We start from the raw sequence: 24,277 nt of genomic DNA on the forward strand, positions 1-24,277 counted from the left end.
CGAGGTAGCTGGAGAGAAAAGGGATGAACCAGTATTTTTGAGCGTTGCAGCTGGCCGGAGGCTGACTGAGAAGGCTGATGGCTTTGACTGGTTGAGATCATCTACTTCTTTAATCACAACTGGCGGTTCAGAGTTGTTCTTTGACTTCAAGCTTTCTCCAGCATCCAATGAAGATTGGAAGTTGGTTACAGCAACATGAGAATCCCTTCTGGTAGGAACTGGCAGAGCCCTTACGAGGATCCTCATCTGAATGTCCCTGCATTGAGCCCGATTGTGATACAACACAAAACACTCCTTACAAGCCCTGTAAGGCAACTTTGGATAGAAAACATGCATAACATAAGTTCTCTTGGCAGTGTTAATCACTACTTTCCTAGTCAAAGGAGTTCTAAGGGGAACCATCAGCCTTGCCTCAAAGTGATTCTCAATTGGAGAGTCAGCTGAAACAAAGGTCCCAATTTGATCTAAGACCTCTCTAGATCTACCCTTGTTCACCAAGTCAGAGTGGATATCAATCAAAACAGGCATCAATGTTTTGTCCCAAACCAGGTCAAAAATCGACTCCCAATTTCTTAAAGGTTTTACTGCAAACAGTTTGCCATAAAGCAAAGTAGGTCTAGCAGCAAAAGCTATCTCCATATCCTTCTTGGTTTTGAACATCACAACAAACAGATTGTGGATTCCATTTCCTTGAATATAGGGTTTTGATAACTTAAAATCTGAAGACTTGATGGTCCATATTTTGTTGAGGTTATGCTTGACAGATTTTTTATAGTAACTTTTTGAGTCATCACACAATAGAGCAGCAAACATAAAAGGAAATTCCTCAAAATCTTCATCTAAATCTAGTACCCTAACTTGTGCAGCAGGTAAAGCCATTGCCAATGAATTATCTATGCAGGAGAAACTCAGGTGAATCAAGTGAGTTGATCTAGCTAAGAATACCCTGAACTGTGTTGAGATGAACTTAAACCAAAACATTAAGCAATTTATACATGCATAAAAGAAACCATATTGATCACCCTTGCAGTTATGATAAGACAGAACAATGAATAAGGATAGATAATTATGTTTTATCAAATTAAAGTCACAATTAACTATCTCATCAATCAAAGTAGAGGTAAAATCAGACAGGGAGATGTAAATATTAAGCATGCTTAAGAGATTGAGTTGACAACACCTTCTTTGATGACTGACAATAAATAGTTGTTTGCATTGAGCAGACTAAATGAGTTGATTATACACTCCAGAAATCCAATTGAAAGTAGAGACAAGAGATTAATGACTGTCACTATCTAAATATTCTCATTCCCTCGGTTCAGAATAACTAATACCAGAGAGATAAAAAGCATAAGGAGAGATAATAAGTATTGTCAAATGCAAAAGAGCTGCTGCAAGCATCGAAGTAAAAGATAATTCCACATTAATACTTGATGATACCATTACCCATATGTCTTCAAAGAAGAAAAAGCTAATCCAATATTTATTGCTAATTAAAATTATAACACAACTTTTGATGATATTGGAAGAGAGGTATTGATTAATCAGGCTTAAAAGCAGAGTGAATCATCATTTCCTATACCTCTAAAAATTTATCTTCACAGAGAAGGATACTCTGAGAGAGAATCAATCCTTGATATTTCATTTCCAAAATATTCTTAAGTCAAGATAATTATAAAATTTTCAAATGATTAAAGAAGTAGCCCCTAATCCCTACGAATTGTAGGATCTCATATTACTCATATGACTTCAAAGAAGAATATCCTTATCAGTTTTGAAAAGATACATAGTATCAAACCTAGCTATTCAATTGATTCCAAATCAATTCATACCACCAATAAAGAAGACCCATCAGTTGTAATCTTCTATAAACCTCATCCAGTTTTCCTTGTGGATATGTGATGATGGACTGAAACTCTATGAGTGCACCTCCATTAGCTCATGACCTAAGATAAAACGAGAGAAGAAACAGATTAGAGTCAAAAAATGAGTAAACAAATTACAAAAGAAAGTAGCAAAACTGTAATCTAGTAAAACTTTCTAATCATAATCCCAAAACTAAATTTTAATCAGGAAACGAAAGGAAAAAAACAAAAAGAACCCTAATTAGGTCATAAAAGAAATCGACGAAACTAGAAATTTCTACAAAGAAAATCAAATTGGATTAGGAAAACATTAGAGAATCAACTGAAGAACATGAAATTAAAGAAATAAACGGATGAAGATTGCTAAATTTAGAGAAGAATCGAAGAGAAAATCCTGATTGACTAAGTCAGCGTCGTCTGACTTATCGCCTCGGAATCGCCTGACTTTCACCTATTTTCAACCATCCAATCAATCTAAATAAGATAACCTACCACTTCTCCTTCTTCCTCTCCTCTCAGGTCCCGTTACTATCGACCTGAAAACCAAAAAAAATGCATCTTTCTCTCCTTTCCCATGCGAAGAAAATACCGAAATCTAAACATCAATTCTTCATCTCCTACTCGATTGTTCCAACCCGACGAGAAAATCATTCCTACTTTTTATCAATCATTCGCTTTATAAATCCTAAATCGTGTTAACCAACTGAACCCTAAATACCATCAAAATTAAAACAAAACCGAAGCAATTGTTTTGAGTTTTCTCCTGCTTCTTTCTTTTTCTTCTTCTTCTTCAACAAAACCTGGATAATGATTAGTCCTGTTACAAACCTAGATGCTAAAATTTCATAGGGTAAGGGATATCCCCAAATTTGTTTCCTTCTCTTGTAAATCTAAATTCTTTCAATTTATGTCTGGCAGTTTAATTTCTTGTTTATTATGATTTTGTAATTCAATTTTTGAAATTTAATCTGTCTTAATTTGATTTTTCTTTATTTATGGATATGGATTTCGTAATTACTTGAATTGATGATTTTTCCAGCTTCTATGATGATCTGAATTTCTTTGCTCCTTTAATGAACCCATATTAATTATGGTGGATCTGAACTTGCAAATGCGTATAAAATTTTGATGGGATGACGATTTTGCGAAGACAGGCATGAACTTTTTTATTTTGGAAAACATTACATAACTCTGTATGATAGTCCTGATGCTTCCAATTTCTTGTATTGCAGGGTTTGGCTGAATCAATGACTCAGTGAGTAAGATTGGTGAATTGGTGGCTGATCCAAAATCCCAATGACTACACTGAGAAACCCGACTTTTGATTGATAAAGTTATCCAGTCAGGTGTAGTTCCTCGTTTTGTTCAGTTTCTTCAGGGGGAGCAATTTCCATAACTTCAGGTGAATACTTGCTCTGAAATTGAGTTGGGTTTTCCCCTTTTTTTATATTGGAGTACAATTAATTAAGTAAATAATGGTTTAGTGAAACATTTTGGTTTTCCCCTTCTTTTGTATCCACTAATTTATCATGATTTTGATTTTCGAACAGTTTGAGGTGGCTTTGGCTCTTATGAACATTGCTTCTGGAATCTCAGAGAATATCAAAATGGTCATTGGGCAGGGAGCTATCCGAATCTTTGTGTCACTTCTCAGTTCCCCCAGTAATGATGTTCGAGAACAGGTAACTTGAGAATAAAGACATAAGGAGTGGAGTTTCTTTAATATTATTTCTTATTTGTATAACTTGGCATGATTTTTCTAATTTAAAGGATGAGATGAGGTGAAGTTACTTTCCATGTGGTAATAAAATGGGGCTTAAGACTAACAATTTCTTGTATCTTTAAAAAAAAATATCTAGGCTATGTGGGCACTTGGAAATGTTGTCGGTAATTCACCTAAATGCCGAGATCTTGTTAAATCAATTAAATGAGCATGCCAAACTTTCTATGCTGATAAATTCCACCTGGACTTTATCTATAATTTTGTCGGGGTAAGCCACAGCCTTCCTTTGAACAGGTATGAGTCGCCAGTTACAACTACTGTTAGGTTGGTTTACGGTGTCCTGCTTGGCATCCCTAATAGAAACTAAATTTTCTTTGTTTTTCAATTCCTTGTAGAGACAAATCCAGGAATCCTGTACTCCCTGCTCTTAAGCGTCTTATTAACTCAACTGATGAAGAAGTACTTACAGATGTCTGCTGGGCTGTTTCTTATCTGACGATACAAATGACTAAATTCAAGTTGTTATTGCAGTTGGTGCCTGTCGCCGACTTGTTGATTTATCGCTGTAGGTATCACTTCATTGTATTATGTTTCTTTTCCAGTCACCCATCTCCTACTGTACTCATTCCCGCCCTACGCACTGTTGGCAATATTATTACTCGAGATGATCGTCAGACTCAGGTACCATCTTGCATCCTTATGAAATGTGACGAAATGTTGTATTTAAACTTTTTTTTTTCATTTTTTGTTATGCTGGCTTATGTTTATTTTGTCCTCTATCTAGTGATATCATTGAACTTCAAGCACTTCCCTGCCTCATGAACATGTTGACATAACCAATAAAAGAGTATAAAGAAAGAAGCTTGCTGGACTATCTCAAACATTACTGCTGGAAACAAGGACATGAAGGATTAGCTAACTTTTTCAAACATAATATAGTGCTACACTGTTTCAGAGCTTCAAGTGGTTTATTACGTTTTCGTCGTTCTCCACATAACATATATTAGTTTCTTTTTTTGTTATTCAGGTGGGTGATATAATTGATTATGGTATGTACATAATTTACCACATATATTCTAAGGCTATGTCCTGGATGCTCGTTCCGACCAACGAGATAGAGGTGGGTTTCCCTGGGTTCTTGTCAAGTGTTGTGGTTGAGGATTCGATCTTGTAGTAGTTTTGTAGGATGTTTATACAACACACACATCCTAAGTTATAGGGTTCACGTATAGTGCTTGGTAGAAAAAGATGAGTTTCTCTTATTTTTACTTTAAAATGCATGAGCACATGTACTCGTTCATGGCAGTATGACTGCATATTATTTTTATGTTTCGACCCACATACAATAATCTGGTCTTACTCATCTCTAATCTTCATTTTCATTGTTACAGCTAATCCTCGACGTGTATCCAGTTCCTCTGCAGTTTGCAGGAAAGTAAAGTTTTTTCTGCTCCTTGACTTTCATTTATGAACATCTTCATTTTGATGAACACATCACATTTGTTTTTTTTAGTATTATTGTATCACTTTGCATATATCAGTTTTTTAAAATCATAGCTTCTTCTGAAGCTATGTGACAACTAATGTGTCATGTTTTCTAACTGTTCATTCTCTACTGATTATAACGCTAGATCAGGATATCATGCACCTCTTGCTGGGAGGACAAGTAACTTCATACTTAAGAGAGATTATATTTCTGGAAACACATCCAAACTCCCGGGTAGACCAATCTGCAAGTGAAGAAATGTTACTTAATCCATCTGTTTTAGTTTTATTTTTAACCTTCAACTATATCATTTGTTGGAAACTCAGCACTGAACTTGAATTTCTGTGGTGTTAAGATTTTCTGTGTTGCTTGAATGTAATAAATTTAGACCTTGTAATTCTTTTTTGAATGAATAAATGATGTTGTTGGAAAGATTGCAGTGTAATAAATATCATTTCCAGGTCAGTCTGAAGTTGTTAACATCAAAATATTACAAGGGAAATGGCATTTTGTAACAAGATAACGGTAGCAAGTAGTTGAACCAATAGCCAAACTCCGGCATACATCGTAGCAAACTACCACAAACATGTGCATCCTAATTCTTAGGCTAAGTCCTATGGGATAGGTCGGAGTGCTAGATTGACCAAAAAGTGTTGCAAATTAAAAAATAAGTGTTGTAAAAAAGTTAACAGTGATAGTTGATAGTTCTCTCTCCTACCAGGTGCTCGCAGTCCAACTATCAGCGAGATTGAAACACTGAACCGTTTGGCGCTGAAAAGTGGTTTAAACGTTGAACTCTTCGGCATTTCGAGAATATTCCCTAGAATCACTGCCGAACCGTTCGTCGTTTGCACAAACGTTGTTCTATTCGGCGTCCCCTTTCAACGTTGCACCATGCGGCGCTTGACTGTTGTTCCTCCAACGACTATTTTTTTTCTTCAGAATTCCATTTTCTAAATTATGAGAATTTCCAAATGATTTTCCAATTTGTTCCAATGGTTGCTTGTTTCAAATTTGAGAATTTATCAAAATAAAGGGAAATTTTTAATTTCGTTGTAAAACGGTTACAATGTTTTTTGAAGAAATTGAAAAAAACATTAAAATCAAAATAAATTAGAACATAAAAAGATATATTGAAATTGAAATTCTACAACTTAGAACATAAAAAAATACATTGAAATTGAAATCCTACTTCTAAATAACTTAAAACATAAAAAAAAAAGTACATTGAACTTGAAATCCTACTTCTAAATAACTTAAATTATTACTAATATATCATATTAATTTAGGGGATAAGTGGTAATCCATGACGGGCTAAAATCTCGTTCTTCCATATTTTGTAGACGGGTTTCTCCCATTCTTGTAATTCATCCAAGGGTTGACGTAGGATCTTCATGTCCGATTCTCTTTGCTGCGTTTGTGCCAAAATTGAAGAGTTTTCCATGTCCTTCTTCAGATACTCTTCCTCTGTTTTATTTTGCCATTCTTTGTGTTTGTGCGTTTTCAAGAAGTTCGATGAGTTTATCCAAATTTTCATATGATTTATGCGATGCTTTAGCCTCACGAGCCCTTTTCTTTGCTTGATATCTCCCTTCACTTCAAACGTCATCTGTTTGTTCAAAATAACGCCTTCTCTTTGATATGTCCGAGGTTTCAGAATTATGAGTAGATGAAGAGCTACCAAACCTTGCGATATTTTGAAATTCTTCATCCAAATTATCAACTTCATTTTCTTCAGTAGCTTGAGTATGTTGACTAGGTTGAGTCCATGTACCGACTCCATCATCATTATTCACCGCTGGATTGTAATCTGGTTGATAAGTCTTCAGGATCTGAAAAATCTATTCGTGCGTCCATTGTTTTTTAGTCGCTGCTACATAATTCTCTCTTCCACGACGATATTGGGGAAAAAATGAAAAGAAAATTTTAAAGAAAGAAAGAAAGAGATCAAGATGGAAGAAAGAAAACATTAAAAAAAATTGAGGTACTTACATAATCCTCCTCGGTCATCCCTGTAGGTCTACTTCGGAAGTAGGGTTTAATATATGAAATATATTTTTTCACTTCGGCTCTCAATGTGTTACACTTTGTTCGTAACGCCTTTCTATCTCTTTCGACACCATTGGGACCTTTTCTTTTATTGTATTCTTCCATTATCTTTCCCCAAAATATTGCACCTTTTTGATCTTTTCCATGAATCGGATCGTTGCTTGCTATGACCCAACCATAAATTAGTGCCTCTTCTTCTATTGTACTAAAGTGTGTCATAGTTTTGTATGAACAAAATTATGTGAAGAAGAAGAAGAAGAAAATCAATAAAGAAGATAATCAATTGATTTTGGTGTGAAGGATGAAGGAGAAGTAGTCCTCAATTTATAGGAAGCTTGAAAATATAGCTGTTGAGGTTTCAAACGGATACAAAATCTGAGTCGTTGAGAATGCAACGGTCATCTTGATCGGATGGCTGAGACTTGCTAGTGCCGTTCGGTTCGGCATTTGAACGTCGTTTGGTTCGGCGTTTCCTCAAACGGCTACATTTTCAGCTCAAACTCAGACCATTTCCTATCTCTATATAAACCTATCACATAAAAATCAAAATCCCCACCCCAATTCTCAATTCTCCTATCACATAATTCTCAATTCAAAAATCAAGCATGACCGCATTTTCCATCGACGAAGACAATGACTTGGTTAGAAGTTATTGCAAATTTAACAACACTCAATTAACAACCAACTCTTTTTGGGGACAAGTTGTTGAAGAATTTGTGAGAATCAATGGTAATGCTAATGGAAGATGCAAAAAAGTGTTGCAATGTCGGTTATCAAGCATAGAACGTTATTGCAAGCTTTTTATCATTTCATTAAGGGCATCAAATGGTAATCGTGAGGATGCTAAGACTTTATAAGAAACAGATCATGAAATGTCGTTCATTCATAACACCACTTTGGAGATACTTGGTTATGAAGCATATGCATGAAGAAGTATGCATATGAAGTTCTAGTTAAATATGTAATGTAATTGTAAATGTACTTAAGTGATAAAAAGAGTATTATGTAGTATTACAAGAACTAATTAAAATGTCTACTTATTAATGAAAGCGTGTTTGATTAAAATAAAGGAGTATTATGGTTACTCTCAATTCTCATAAGATGCACCATCTCCTTGAGGGTCATATTGATCTTCACCGGTGTCCACGTCGGTTGTACCCTCATGAACTTCCGGCAAGGCATCACCAATGTGCATGTTTGGAATATCACCATCTCTCAGACCTTTTCCGTGTCGGTTCCATATGTGTGTAGTGAGTTCCAAGCGAAGTTGTGCCCAAATCACAGGGTTGTACAATATATGAGGAGGTAGCCTTACGTTTCCTTGAATTGGCGGTTGAGGTTCATCTCCCGTGATCCTCCCCCAATCCGCATTGTGATATTCCACCTCAACACACATGTTATGCATTATCAAGCACCCCCTCATAATTGTCTTCATGTCAGATTTTTTATAATAACGACAAGGTTTCAACATAATGCCAAACTTACCTTTTAAACCACCAAATGCACGTTCTATGTCCTTCATTTTAGCTTCTTGATATTGATTGAAAAGACCTTCTCTAATGTTTGAGGCGGGTTTGTATCCTTGCACGATGCAACCATACATGGGATATGCACCATCTCCTAGGTAGTACCCCTGGTCGTAATTGTTTCCATTGATTTGATAATGACAAGGAGGTGCTACACCAAGAAGTTGTCTATCGAACAAAACCGAAGCATGCAAGACATTAAGATCATTGTTCTTCCCACCCAACCCAAAATAGGAATGCCAGATCCATCTATCATATGTAGCTACCGCCTGCAAAACAACCGAGGGATATGGCTTATAGCCGTTGTGGGAACCTGTTTGATCCATTGGACATGCTCTCCATTCCCAGTGAAAACAATCGACACTACCAAGCATACTAGGAAATAAACTGTGACATCATGTTAGGAGGAGGATGACTAGGAAACAAACTTCGAGGAATAGCTGAGCTACCAACTGCTATCTCATCGACATTTTGTGCATGGTATAAATCAGTGACTTAAGCTCCAACACTCTTCTTGATCCATCAAGTGTTATATTGATCCTCAGTGACTGTATAATAGTCGTTGACCTCTACTACAATATCTCTGTCTTCAATTACTTCCAAATTTGGAGGATTTGTCGGGACTACAATCTCACCTGTAATATGCCTTTGGAATCTCTCCCCCAAGTAACAACTAACTCTTGTGCCACTTTCAAAGTGAAAAACAGAATTCTCTTTTTGGATACTTCTAGTGCATACTCATATTGGTCTCCCACAACATACCGACTCTCCTCCCATGGTTTCCAAATACATGTTTCCCTTGTTCTAGTATCAATCTGTATTCTTGCGCTTTTCACTGAGTGTTTCATGGTATCCTTTTGGCAACCTTTATGTCCTTTCTTCCTTGATACAATCCTTTCCTTCACTACACCATTTCCAGGATTTTTTCACAGGCTATACCTGTTACTTATTGAATTTGTAACGGTTATAACTGTACTAAATAGGCCGTTATTAATAATTGTGATGGTGTTTTGTAACGGTTTTATCTGTGACAAAAGGCAGATACAGTCACATATGAAAAGCGTTACAATAATTAATAGCCACAATTGACCTAATTTTATGAGAGCGACACATGTCATATTTGTCACATTTATCTTAACGGTTTTAACTGTTACTCTCTATTAACCACAATTCAGAGTCTGACACGTGTCTTAAAGAGTCACATTTACAACAACACTTATAACTGTTACTAAACCTTGCAACGATTGCACCGGAGACACGTGTCCTTTTTTGTTACGGTTAAAGTAACATATATTAGTGTTGCCATTAATTTGTAACAGACACGTGTCGTCTTTTTGTCACGGCTTTATAACGATTAAAGTGTCACTCTCAATTGTAACAACAGTAAGATGATGACGCGTGTTATTTTTTCTCCACAATTTGTGTCACAGTTATAACCGTGACAATTCTTTCTGTTACAATCAAAAAAAAATGGGTGGCCCAGATCATTTTGATGGACCTGGAATTCCAGCTTACTGGCCTGTAATACAGGTCATTATCGTATACCTGCACTTTCAGTTTACAGGCCTGAAATACAACCACAATTGCAGTTTCTTCTTTTCAATCTGCAACCTATCCACCATCATTCCATCCATACATTCATTACGAAAACACAAATACAAAGGAATACTTCTATTCATTATCATTATGAAATCTACCTAAAAATAATCTAATCTTATTCAAGTACTCTCGGACAAAAACAAAATCCTCTCCAGCTTCTTAGTTGGTACAAGAATATAGGTTACAGGCATGACAAATGTATCTATCAACTTAAGCAGCTGGATTCTCAACTCCAAAGCTCAAACACTTAAGATTTGGAGTGGAAATACCTGAAGAGCACAACCAAGATCAAGAACAAAAGCACTTAGTTCTATTTGGATGCACCAGTTTCAGCATTGGCATCTAGTACTCCTGACCTGTCCAACAATAAAAATTGAACATAGATATTAGTTAATGACGCAAACAACAGACAGATGGGCTCATGCTGCTTCACTACTACTAGATGTGAAGCAGAATGACCACCACTAGATGTGAAGCTCATATCAGCTACTTCTAATAAATGAATATCAAGAACAATAATATGCTATAGCACCACCAAGAATAAATAATAGGGGTATGTAGATGAACATGATTGGTGTTCATTATTTCTATCCTACATTATGAGTTCAGTAGTCAAGAGTCAAAAAAAAATTATATATATATATATATATATATATTGCAGGACGTTTTGAACCTGAATTCCTGTTGCAGGCCGACACTACAATTGATTCATAAGCAAATGGAAACTCATTCGATTAATATCCAGAGGAAAAGGGGCAAAGAGGTAGGCTCTCGTAGGTATTTCCAAGTGACTGATCCAATACTGAAATCAAATAGATGTGAATTAGCAAAAGGAACAAGGATTACTGCAACTTCTTGTACTTTACAATAACATGAAAAGAGGTCCCTTAAAACTCAAACACACATGGTAACACCTACTTATATATGTACTTGTAAAATTTAATCTTTACTTCTCAACTATTGCTTCAGGTAACACAAAAAATATTGGACTCTCAAAACCTTAAATACGACATTCTTGGCAAAAAGTAAACCACAAGGTTTTTGGAAGACATTTACAATTACTCTCTATTATGTATGGCTGCATGCTATGGCACCTTACTTCAACTATGAATTGGGCAAAAATATAAATTAAACTATATTGAACTTTGAAAAGAATAAGTTATGTAACCTAATGAAGCAACCAAACTAATCCCCATATATTCAATGAATAAAACTTAAACAAGAAAACACGTGAGTCATAAAACAACTTCCCTCATAGAATGCATTGTAATCAAAATGAGTAATCTATGTACTTACTATAATTCCTGCCTGCCAAAGTCTCTCATACAAATAAGAGTAACCACTACTTCCTGCAAATAACAATCAATGCATTTAGTTTTAGAGATAACTTATACAAGCAAGAGTAAATAAATTAGTTTTAGAGATAACTTATACAAGCAAGAGTAAATAATATCGAACAATGTCTGACACAATGGAAATCGATACAAGCAACCAAGTTTATCAAGGTTTTTTTGAAAAGATAATTATATAATTTTAAGCGACCAATTACCAAGTCCATGAAATGTTTACCTTCTCAACTGGAGGAGGATCTAATTAACTAGGGCCTCCTATGCTAAAGATCAGAACATCCATCTTGGTCAAAATTGCATACTTGAAGGTGTAGGCAAGATACCTGCAATAGACACAATACATACTTCTCAGTTCTATCAATCTTGCACAATAATAACATACGAAAGCGATAATCTAGGATACCTACTTAACATATTAACTCTATACATTAATATTATGTGAGCGAAAGATAATAATTCTAACACATGCCAGGGTTAACAAGAGATTGATAACATCATTCACTAGAGCCATTACCCATCAACTGACCTACAATTACTAAACTATACCAAGTATCACTATGAAAACCATAAGAACATATTCAGTGTCTCCAATAAATAACGTATCTAACTTTCAAGTATATTCATGACTGACAAATCCAATACCTCAAAAAATAAAGGATACATAATGAAGAATTACATGAGCAAAAGAGAATTACAGAACATAAGCAAGAATAATGGTTAACTGCAGACACATGTTAATGCTCTACTCCTCTTACATAGTCTCTTACAGACACACAACATCAGATCCGTTGCACTAAACCACAGCATACCACTGCAAGAGTGCGCTATTAGCATATCATTGCACTAAACCACTATGGGCATTTCTGGTCACCTTGTAAGCACACAAATACGAAGTGAAAGAAAACAAACTTACTTAGTAACATCTATGGTGAAACATCATGTTCTGTTTCATCCACACCTGATTCAAATTATAGAAGCACAAGACGTTAGTTAACATATGCATATTTACAATCCAGATGGACAATAAAGATTGGTGTTATCTTTCAAAGGAGACCCGGTAATCATAAACCAAATAAGCGCTCTATCTGTTCTTTCTTTCTTCAACTTACCATCCAGATATTCCCCAAAGTTATGTTCTAACAGTGCAAACTACTCCTTCAGATAAAAGAGTTCATCTACAGTCAATTTCTTGGACAATGCCAAAAAAGCAAGGGTAGTGGACAAACCAAATTATGAGACATGATCAATAATAAAGCAAATTTCGAGAATATTAAAGTACTCACTCTTAATGTAACTTTATATAGATATGATGAGCGCATACAGGATTTCATGAGCCTGAATATTAGAATATCAGTAGGTACTGTTATATCATTGTAGTTCTGAAATCCAAGGATGACCTGCCAAAAAAAATATAATTAGGAATGCAACTTCTTTCTTAAAACAAATAACCTAATCAAGTTAAAACCAACAAGTCCCAAGACTAAACCACAGCCTGCAAGATTATCATGCAACACCAACATCGCAGCCCTACCATTACTGAAGTAAATAAAGAATGCAATAAGAATTTTACCTTTTTTCTGTACTTTCAGGCTTTTTCTATACTTAATGTGCAGTTATGTTGGTCTTCTGTTCAAGATTGTCTTTTGTTTCCACACCTCAATTTTCTTAAAGTACGAGGCCAAACTGCAGAAGAGAAAACTAACACACAATTAAACCAATCAACAAAAAAAAACAAATTTTCAATTGAAAACTAAAACTAAAACCTAGAAAAATAAAACCCACTTATTAAACTAACCTCACCTCAGATCTTTCAATTAAAACAGATTACTCTTTTTTCTCATCAGCACCACCACACCATCATCACCAGAACCCTGAACGGAATTCAATCACAGTTATCTTAACATGATCCGGTAGCATAGATTTTGAGAAAATAAAACGCTAATTAATCAAATGTACCATATCACCTCAAAACCCAAGAGTCATTAGCAACATTTACTGCCGATTCCAAGAGCTGGATCACCCAAAACAAAAACAAAAAACAAACATTTCAGAGGCCAAATACAAATAAATTAGACAGACTTATGCAATCAAAGAAATAAACCTCTAATTTTTCCTGCTTCTCAGCTTTCGACTAATCTACTCAATATCTGAAAAAATCACAAACCAAAATCATTATAAATCCCACAAATTTCAGATCTGAATGATGAAATACTGTTAAGATAAATACAAATATAATAACCTAACTCAAAACTGAGATTAAAACCAAACCCATGATTTAAACTCCATGAAATCAAATGAAGAAACATAAAAATTGCGAATCCTTGATTTGTTTTCTCAAAAAATATGAGAAGATCCAACAAACCTCAGAAGAGATCCTCAGAAGAGATATAGAGAAGAAAATTATCTTGATGGGAGAATCAAACGGAAAATCGAGATACTCTCTGATGACAAAACCAATTACCAGATCCACTCATAAACGCATCGAAATCACTAAATAAAACCTCATCAATAAAGTGATCAGGGACGAAGAAATGAGAGGAAAGGGGGGGGGGGTGAGAGGGTGAGATGCAGAGGAGAATGAAAAAGAGATAAGGTTGATTGATATTCTCTTTCTTCTAGAGATATGTGGAGTATAAGAAAACCTACCTCGAGTAACTAATCAAGGAGATGTAAGGACGCGATTTCTTATTTGTGCGTTTCGCACAAGTACCTTAACTCAATTATTGTGTGGTATAGCCAGACGATAATTCCCTATAACACCGATGTAATTGGTCCAAGAATATCTAATGGTTAGCTTCTTGCCATGTGTCAAAAGCAAAATTTATGAACGGTTCTCTGGTTTCAATAATAAGTGGAGCACCATGTGATATCGTTTAAAGCTTTGGGAAGTATAAGAAATGAGTAGTAAGAATGAAAAATATATTTGGAAATCATTAAGACAAACACGAGTTCCGAAATATACAAAAATATATTTAGAAATCATTAGACCTGAGTTTCTCGTTCGGATGAACTGAAGACGAAATATATCAGATTGGAAAATCACAGGTTCAAAGATTGCTAGTTAGACCTGAGTTTCTCGTTCGGATGAACTGAAGACGAAATATATCAGATTGGAAAATCACAGGTTCTAAGATTGCTAGAGTTAGACCTGAGTTTCTCGTTCGGATGAACTGAAGACGAAATATATCAGATTACTAGAGTTAGACCTGAGTTTCTCGTTCAAATGAACTGAAGACGAAATATATCAGATTGGAAAATCACAGGTTCAAAGATTGCTAGAGTTAGACCCGAGTTTCTCGTTCGAAGAACTGAAGACGAAATATATCAGATTACTAGAGTTAGACCTGAGTTTCTCGTTCGGATGAACTAGAGGCGAAATATATCAGAATTGAACATCACAGGTTCAAAGATTACTAGAGTTAGACCTAAGTTTCTCGTTCGGATGAACTGGAGACGAAATATATCAGAATTGAACATCACAGGTTCAAAGATTACTAGAGTTAGACCTAAGTTTCTCGTTCGGATGAACTGGAGATGAAATATATCAGAATTGAACATCACAGGTTCAAAGATTACTAGAGTTAGACCTAAGTTTCTCGTTCGGATGAACTGGAGACGTAATAAATCAGAATTGAACATCACAGGTTCAAAGATTACTAGAGTTAGACTCGAGTTTCTCGTTCGGATGAACTGAAGACGAAATATATCAGATTACTAGAGTTAGACCTGAGTTTCTCGTTCGGATGAACTAGAGACGAAATATATCAGAATTGAACATCACAGGTTCAAAGATTACTAGAGTTAGACCTAAGTTTCTCGTTCGGATGAACTGAAGACGAAATATATCAGATTGGAAAATCACAAGTTCAAAGATTGCTAGAGTTAGACCTGAGTTTCTCGTTCGGATGAACTGAAGACGAAATATATCAGATTACTAGAGTTAGACCTGAGTTTCTCGTTCACATGAACTGAAGACGAAATATATCAGATTCGAACATCACAAGTTCAAAGATTAATAGAATTAGACTTGAGTCTCCCGTTCGGATGAACTGAAGACGAAATATATCAGATTACTAGAGTTAGACCTGAGTTTCTCGTTCGGATGAACTGAAGACGAAATATATCAGACGAAATGACCATATTACCCTTATCAGAAATAAGTAAAGTAAATAGTACGAACAGTGAAAACGACCATATTACCCTTACTAGAAATTAGTGCAATAAATATCATTGAGATAGTGACAATGACCATACTACCCTTATTGGAAATAAGCGCAATAAATATCGCACAGATGGTGAAAATGACTATACTACCCTTACTGGAAATTAGTGAAATAAATATTATGGAGACTGTGAAAATGACCAGACTACCCTTATCAAAAATAAGTAAAGTAAAAATTACAGACTGTGAAAATGACTATTTTATCCTTACTAGAAATAAGTGAAATAAATATTATGGAGAGTGTCAAAATGACCAGACTATCCTTATCGGAAATAAGTAAAGTGAATATTATACACAGTGAAAATGACCATACTACCCTTACTGGAAATAAGTGCAACAAATATTATGGAGACTGTGAAAATGCCCAGACCACCCTTATTGGAAATAAGTGCAATAAATATCACACAGACGGTGAAAATGACCATACTACCCTTGTTGGAAATTAGTCAAATAAATATTATGGAGACTGTGAAAATGACCAGACTACCCTTATCAAAAATAAGTAAAGTAAATATTACAGACTGTGAAAATGACTATTTTACCCTTACTGGAAATAAGTGCAATAGATATTATGGAGACTGTCAAAATGACCAGATAAGGGAAATAAGTAAAGTGAATATTACAGACAGTGAAAATGACCATACTACCCTTATTGGAAATAAGTTCAATAAATATTATGGAGACTGTGAAAATGACCAGACCACCGTTATCGGATATGAGTAAAGTAAGTATTACAGTCTGCTAAAATGACCATTTTACCTGAGGGGAAATAAATGCAGTAAATGTTATGGAGACTGTCAAAATGACCAAACTACCCTTATTGGAAATAAGTGCAATAAATATCACACAGACGGTGAAAATGACCATACTGTCCTTATTGGAAATTAGTGAAATAAATATTATGGAGACTGTGAAAATGATCAGACTACCCTTATCAAAAATAAGTAAAGTAAATATTACAGACTGTGAAAATGACTGTTTTACCCTTACTGGAAATAAGTGCAATAAATATTATGGAGACTGTCAAAATGACCAGACTATCCTTATCGGAAATAAGTAAAGTGAATAATATATACAGTGAAAATGACCCTACTACCCTTACTGGAAATAACTGCAATAAATATTATGGAGACTGTGAAAATGACCAGACCACCCTTTTCGGATATGAGTAAAGTAAATATTATAGTAGGGCTGTCAATGGGTACCCGTTACCGGACCCGAACGAATAGGGTCCGGTTCCGGGTCCCAAAATTGGACCCATTAACAAGTTAGGACCCGACGGGTAATTACCCGATTGGACCCGAATCTAAACGGGTCCGAACGAGTAATATCAGATGGGTACCCGCAGGTAACGGGTACCCGGTTATTCATTCTTTTATCCCTCTTTTTAGCAAAATTACAAGTATTTTGCTAGTTTGGTTTTGAATTTTTTTTCTTATTTTTCATTTCTTCTTACATTTAATCTTTATTTAGTACATTAATAAAGAAATAATACCAAATTTTTATAGAAATAAGTTTGATTCAAGCAAAAAAAAGGGAAAGACATCAAAATTTTGAATTTTTATGTGTGTTTCTTATACCCAACGGGTACCCGGAACCGATGGGTACCCGGGGTTTTAAACGGGTCCGGTTCTGGGTCCACTAATTTAGGAACCGGACCCGGAACCGCTAGTAACCGGACCCGACTTTTATAAATAGGGTCCGGGTCCGGATCCATTGATACCCGGGAGGACCCAGACCCGTTGATAGCCCTGTATTATAGTCTGTGAAAATGACCATTTTACCCTTAGGGGAAATAAGTGCAATAAATGTTATGGAGACTGTCAAAATGACCAAACTACCCTTATTGGAAATAAGTGCAGTAAATATCACACAGACGGTGAAAATGACCATACTACCCTTGTTGGAAATTAGTCAAATAAATATTATGGAGACTGTGAAAATGACCAGACTACCCTTATCAAAAATAAGTAAAGTAAATATTACAGACTGTGAAAATGACTATTTTACCCTTACTGGAAATAAGTGCAATAGATATTATGGAGACTGTCAAAATGACCAGATAAGGGAAATAAGTAAAGTGAATATTACAGACAGTGAAAATGACCATACTACCCTTATTGGAAATAAGTTCAATTAATATTATGGAGACTGTGAAAATGACCAGACCACCGTTATCGGATATGAGTAAAGTAAATATTACAGTCTGCTAAAATGACCATTTTACCTGAGGGGAAATAAATGCAATAAATGTTATGGAGACTATCAAAACGACCAAACTACCCTTATTGGAAATAAGTGCAATAAATATCACACAGACGGTGAAAATGACCATACTGCCCTTATTGGAAATTAGTGAAATAAATATTATGGAGACTGTGAAAATGACCAGGCTACCCTTATCAAAAATAAGTAAAGTAAATATTACAGACTGTGAAAATGACTGTTTTACCCTTACTGGAAATAAGTGCAATAAATATTATGGAGACTGTCAAAATAACCAGACTATCCTTATCGGAAATAAGTAAAGTGAATAATATATACAGTGAAAATGACCCTACTACCCTTACTGGAAATAACTGCAATAAATATTATGGAGACTGTGAAAATGACCAGACCACCCTTTTCGGATATGAGTAAAGTAAATATTATAGTCTGTGAAAATGACCATTTTACCCTTAGGGGAAATAAATGCAATTAATGTTATGGAGAATGTGAAAATGACCAGACTACACTTATCGGAAATAAGTAAAGTAAATATCACTGACAGTGAAAATGACCAAATTACCCTTACTAGAAATTAGTGCAATAAATATCATAGTGACAAAGAAAATGACCAGACTACCCTTATGGGAAATAAGCTAAGTAAATATTATAGACTGTGCAAATGGCTATTTTACCCTTACTGGAAAATGACCATTATATCCTTACGGCCGTAAGGGTAAAATGGTCATTTTCACAGTCTCCGTAATATTTACTGCACTAATTTCCAATAAGGGTAACATGGTCATTTTCATAATCTGTAATATTTACTTTACCAATTTACGATAAGGATAGTCTAGTCATTTTCCAAGTCTCCATAATATTTATTGCACTAATTTCCATTAAGGGTAATATGGTCATTTGCACAGTCTATACTATTTACTTAGCTTATTTCCGATAAGGGTAGTCTGGTCATTTTCACAATCTTCATAACATTTATTGCACTTATTTCCGCTAAGGTAAAATGGACATTTTCACAGACTATAATATTTACTTTACTTATTTTTTATAAGGGGCAGTTCAGTCATTTTTATAGTCTCCATGATATTTGTTGCAATAATTTCTAGTAAGGGTAATATGGTCATTTTCACAGTCTGAAATATTAACTTTACTTATTTTTAATAAGGGTAGTCTTGTCATTTTCACAGTATTGCACTAATTTCCATTAAGGGTAATATGGTCATTTTCATAGTTTGTAATATTTACTTTACTTATTTCCGATAAGGATAGTCTGGTCATTTCCCCGTCTCCATAATATTTATTTCACTAATTTCTAATAAGGGCAGTATGGTCATTTTCACCGTCTGTGTGATATTTATTGCACTTATTTCCAATAAGGGTAGTTTGGTCATTTTGACCGTCTCCATAACATTTATTGCACTTATTTCCCCAAGGGTAAAATGGTTATTTTAGCAGACTGTAATATTTACTTTACTCATATCCGATAACGGTGGTCTGGTCATTTTCATAGTTTGTAATATTTACTTTACTTATTTTCGATAAGGGTAGTTTGGTCATTTTCACAGTCTCCATAACATTTATTACCTTATTTCCAGTAAGCGTAAAATGGTCATTTTCACAGGCTATAATATTTACTTGACTTATTTTTGATAAGGGCAGTTTGGTCATTTTATAGTCTCCTTGATGTTTATTGCATTAATTTCTAGTAAGGGTAATATGGTTATTTTCACAATCTGAAATATTAACTTTACTTATTTTTAATAAGGGTAGTCTGGTCATTTTCACACCCCCAATAATATTTATTGCACTAATTTCCAGTAAGGGTAATATGGTCATTTTCACAGTATGTAATATTTACTTTATTTATTTCCAATAAGGGTAGTCTGGTCATTTTGCATATGTTTCCAATAAGGGTAAAGTGGTCATTTTCATAGTATATAATATTTACTTTACTTATTTTTGATAAGGGTAGTTTGGTAATTTTCATAGTCTCCATGATATTTATTGCGCTTATTTCCAGTAAGAGTAATATGGTCATTTTCAGTCTGTAATATTTACTTTACTTATTTTTGATAAGGGTAGTTTGGTCATTTTCATAGTCCTCATGATATTTATTGCATTTATTTCCAGTAAGGGTAATATGGTCATTTTCACAGTCTGTAATATTTACTTTACTTATTTCTGATAAGGGTAGTCTGGTCATTTTCATAGTCTCTAGAATATTTATAACACTTATTTCCAGTAAGGGTAAAATAGTCATTTTCATAGTATGTAATATTTACTTTACTTATTTCCGATAAGGGTAGCTTGGTCATTTTCACAGTCTCCACGATATTTAATGCACTTATTGCTAGTAAGGGTAATATAGTCATTTTCATAGTCTGCATGATATTTATTGCACTTATTTTTAGTAAGGGTAATATGGTTATTTTCACGGTAAGGGTAATATGGTTGTTTTCAAATGTGTAATATATCCTTTACTTATTTCCAGTAAGGGTAAAATGGTCATTTTCACAGACTGTAATATTTTCTTTACTTATTTCTTATATGCGTTGTATGGTTATTTTCACAGTCTGTAATATTTACTTTACTTATTTCCGATAAGGGTAGTCTGGTCATTTTCACAGTTTCCATAATATTTATGACACTAATTTCCATTAAGGGTAATATGGCCTTTTTCACAGTCTGTAATATTTACTTCACTTATTTCTGATAAGGATAGTCTTGCATAATATTTTGTTGCTCTTTTTTCCATTAAGGGTAATATGGTCATTTTAACAGTCTGTAATATTTACTTTACTTATTTCCGATAAGGGTAGTCTGGTCATTTTCACAATCTTCAGAATTTTTATTGTATTTATTCCGATAAGGGTAGTCTGGTAATTTTCACCGTCTTCGGAAGAAGCAGATATGTCAAAGTCAAATTTCTATAAAGTCATGACTTGTTGACTTGGTCTTGATTCCGTTTTCTAATATTAAGAAAATTAAAAAGAAAAAGAAAAATGTATTTTGACTTATAGAAATGAAATATAATTGTTAGTTTGTACAAATATGGGAAAATTAGTGACAAGTAAAATTCAAAGTATTATAATTTTGGGGCTGTTTTAGATGTGGTGAAATATTTGGGTGGAGTCATCACTTTGAATTATAATTGTGATTGTCTGTAAAATTGTCAACAAATATTATTGTGACTAATAAAAGAATTTAATATTCCTAATTATTATCACGAATACAAAATTTAATAACAGTTATAACTGTTGCAGGACTTATCACAGGTGTATCTGTGACTGAAAAATAAACTGTGACAGGTTGCACTATTACAAAATCCAGATTTTGGTGTAGTGCTTCTTGAAGAGACTAATCTTTGGGAAAACATCAAAATGTCCTTGTAGTGACCGATAAAGGAAGGGTTGCATGTAGCGAAAGTAGTAATAGTATCAATACTCAAGTACCACAACCATGCCAACTAAATTCGTACCCTTGGTTGACCAATGATCGAGATATTTATAGGTATTACCTAATGAAGCTAGACCCCAATCATACTCCCCAACTCTATCTAAATCAGCCAATAACAGAACCCAACGTTTATCTACTTTTCCAGTAGAATGCGCTAGAAGAAAATGACCAAAACACCACATAAAGAATGCTCGTGTCAATGTCACTGCACATTCAATATTATTATGGCCTTCTCTACTTACAATGTATTTTTTCAAGACAATTAAGGAAAATGTATTAGTCTTAGAATCCCATGGACCATAAGTTTTGATATCCGAAAAATACAAATCATCCAAAGCAGGATATGTTAGATCATTATCCAACTGCGGCATAATTACTAGTCGTTTACTAGGGTCACCAGTGGGAATTCCTGTTAACATGTACCAATCTAAAGGAAGGAGGCCAATTTCAAACTCCCGAAAATGAAAGCTCCTAGTACTTTTCCACCATCTCTCAGCTATGGCTTCAACTAAGCTTCTATCCCCATTGGAAAAATCAAACTCAAAAACAGAGGAAAAGCCACAATTATCACAAAATCGTTGTGCTACCGGATTATCTTGCACTACAATTTTATAATACTTTTCAACATCTTTCAAACTACCTCTAAAGCTCACACTGCGAGAGTCTTTCATAACATCTTGACATACATGTCTATCACAATTCTTTGACGAAACTATATCCAACCGGTCTAGCAATTCATCCATACTCGTACTACAATCAATAAAAAAGATGAAAAAAATATCATTATCATTCATTTTCATCCATACAAACTAAATTATCACATTACCAATTCATCCATACAAACTAAATCATCATTATCATTCATTTTAATCATACAAATTATCATTATCATTCATAATCATATAAATTTACCTACAAACAAATTAATCATACAAATTAATTCATTTTTATCACAAAAAAAAAACAAAATAAAAACCATTTTTTGTTCATCACACATAATCAAATTAAATCCCCAAAAAATGAAAATCATCACAAATAATCAATTTAAATCATACACATATCATCTACATCATCTAAATACCAAGTATCAATCATCAATTTGAATGAAATCGTATCAAAAATCAAAAAGCCTAAAAATTCAACCTAAAACTTAAATTTCTTACCTTGGATGATTTCGTGGATGGAATCGCGCCAAACCACCTTCAATCGATCATAAATCCAATGAAGCACAGACCCACGGAAGGAATTTGAGAAACAATTTCTAGAACTCAAGATCTTTGAGAACCATTTTCAGGAGAGAAAGAAACCATTTTTATGAAGAAATGAAAATGGAAGAAAGGTCGAGCTTCTGTTGAATGTATCGACTCTCCTCCACGTCGAACAGAGCGGCGCGTCAACCTTGTTGACTAAGGTCAAACGTCGGTTGGTTCGGCGTTGGGGTAACGCTTCATTCTTCGGCGTTTAACGCCGAACTGTTAGGCGTTTCGCTGCTAGATTCGCCACCCCGTAGGGTTAGGAGGTTGCCTAATCTGACGTGGATGACCAATCTAGCGGCTAAATATCTAGCCCATAGGACTTAGCCTTAATCAGTCACGGATGTATCTGTGGCAAATGACCTTCTACCAATAGAGACGACACAAAAACCGTGGCAATCGTCGTGGCAAATAGAATTAGCCACTGGATTATTTGTTACGGGACGCTACCCGTGGCAAGATATCTTTTGCCACGGATTTTTGATCAACTGCCACGGTCTTCTGGCGTGACTAAAACTCAGTATTTTTGTAGTGAAACATACTAAGGATGGTGTCTTCACAGTAAAGAGTGCTTATAACAAGATTGTTGAACAAAGAGTTAACAGTCAGGAAACATTAAACACTGTGCCTAAAAACTCTTGGAAGGAGTTGTGGAGAATGAAGCTGCCGCACAGGATAAAGCTGTTTATATGGAAATGTCTAAAGGGTATAGTGCCAACTAAACTCAGATTAGCTCAGTATAACAAACACATATCTCTGAGTTGTTGTATTTGTAATAATGAAGAGGAATCTCTTTACCATCTTCTTATCACATGTCCTCATGCAAGAGCAGTATGGAGGCAAGCAAGCAAACATCAACATTGATCAGGTTAAGAATAACTGTGCTACAATTGAAGAATGGTTAATCTCATGGTTCAACAATTCGGGAAATATTGGGTTAGAGGATAAGATCAAATAGAGAAACACACTTATGGTAGGCTGCTGGGTAATATTGAAAGAGCGCTGTGAATGTGTCTTCCAAGAGAAAATTCTTAATCCCACTTCTACTGCTTCTAGAATTCAATATCACTTGCATAATTTCTATTTAGCTACACATTCTGTTGCACCAGTCATTAACTCATCAGCTGTTTTGCAGGAAAAAAAATTTAAGTATACTTTATTTGTTGATGCATCTTTTGATCACCAAACTAATGAAAATGGCACTGCCATGGTGCTCTTCTCTAATACAGGAAACTGCAAAGGAATTAAGGGCGCCTATGCAACTAGAGTAATGGATGCAGAAGTGGGAGAAAGTATGGCGATACGAGAAGCTCTGGAATGGATGCGAAGTATGCAGCTTGATGACTTTCATTTGATATCTGATGCTGAAGTTATAGTTAATTCGATAACCACTGATATCGTGCAAATCAGATGGGGAAATGATAAAACTCTTCAAGAGATTAAGTCTGTTCTTTCAGTTTTTAGTTCTTATAAGTTATCTCATGCTAAACGAGATGGTAATCAGATTGCAGATATCATCTCTAGGA

The 24,277-nt window shown here is 34.8% G+C and overlaps 2 protein-coding genes and 1 long non-coding RNA gene across 7 annotated transcripts; 1 reads left to right on the plus strand and 2 right to left on the minus strand.

Annotated features, from left to right (window-relative positions):
* Positions 1–2,371: 2,371 nt before the first annotated feature.
* LOC113356030 (importin subunit alpha-1-like) lies at positions 2,372–5,506 on the plus strand. Of its 5 annotated transcripts, none has more exons than XM_026599028.1 (8): positions 2,372–2,715; positions 2,905–3,267; positions 3,416–3,547; positions 3,725–3,856; positions 3,984–4,269; positions 4,616–4,708; positions 4,980–5,023; positions 5,220–5,506. In XM_026599028.1, the coding sequence occupies exons 3-8, from the start codon at positions 3,531–3,533 to the stop codon at positions 5,326–5,328; spliced, it is 681 nt and encodes a 226-aa protein (XP_026454813.1). In that variant the 5' UTR covers positions 2,372–2,715; positions 2,905–3,267; positions 3,416–3,530; the 3' UTR covers positions 5,329–5,506. The 5 variants fall into 5 exon arrangements, 4 of the variants coding, with proteins under 4 accessions (XP_026454813.1, XP_026454812.1, XP_026454815.1 ...); XM_026599027.1 differs by having other exon boundaries at positions 3,098–3,267; XM_026599030.1 differs by having other exon boundaries at positions 3,098–3,267; positions 5,225–5,506.
* A 2,704-nt stretch (positions 5,507–8,210) lies between these two features.
* LOC113359378 lies at positions 8,211–8,975 on the minus strand. The gene has a single exon (XM_026603022.1). It carries the CDS (start codon positions 8,973–8,975, stop codon positions 8,211–8,213), a length of 765 nt encoding a protein of 254 aa, XP_026458807.1.
* A 4,422-nt stretch (positions 8,976–13,397) lies between these two features.
* LOC113361213 lies at positions 13,398–13,776 on the minus strand. The gene is made up of 3 exons (XR_003365007.1): positions 13,699–13,776; positions 13,562–13,608; positions 13,398–13,468 (listed from the first exon to the last, which is right to left on the minus strand). It is a non-coding gene; the product is annotated as an uncharacterized LOC113361213 (long non-coding RNA).
* Positions 13,777–24,277: the final 10,501 nt, after the last annotated feature.

The sequence above is a fragment of the Papaver somniferum genome, chromosome 3 (assembly GCF_003573695.1).
Source record: "Papaver somniferum cultivar HN1 chromosome 3, ASM357369v1, whole genome shotgun sequence".
Classification (NCBI taxonomy): domain Eukaryota; kingdom Viridiplantae; phylum Streptophyta; class Magnoliopsida; order Ranunculales; family Papaveraceae; genus Papaver; species Papaver somniferum.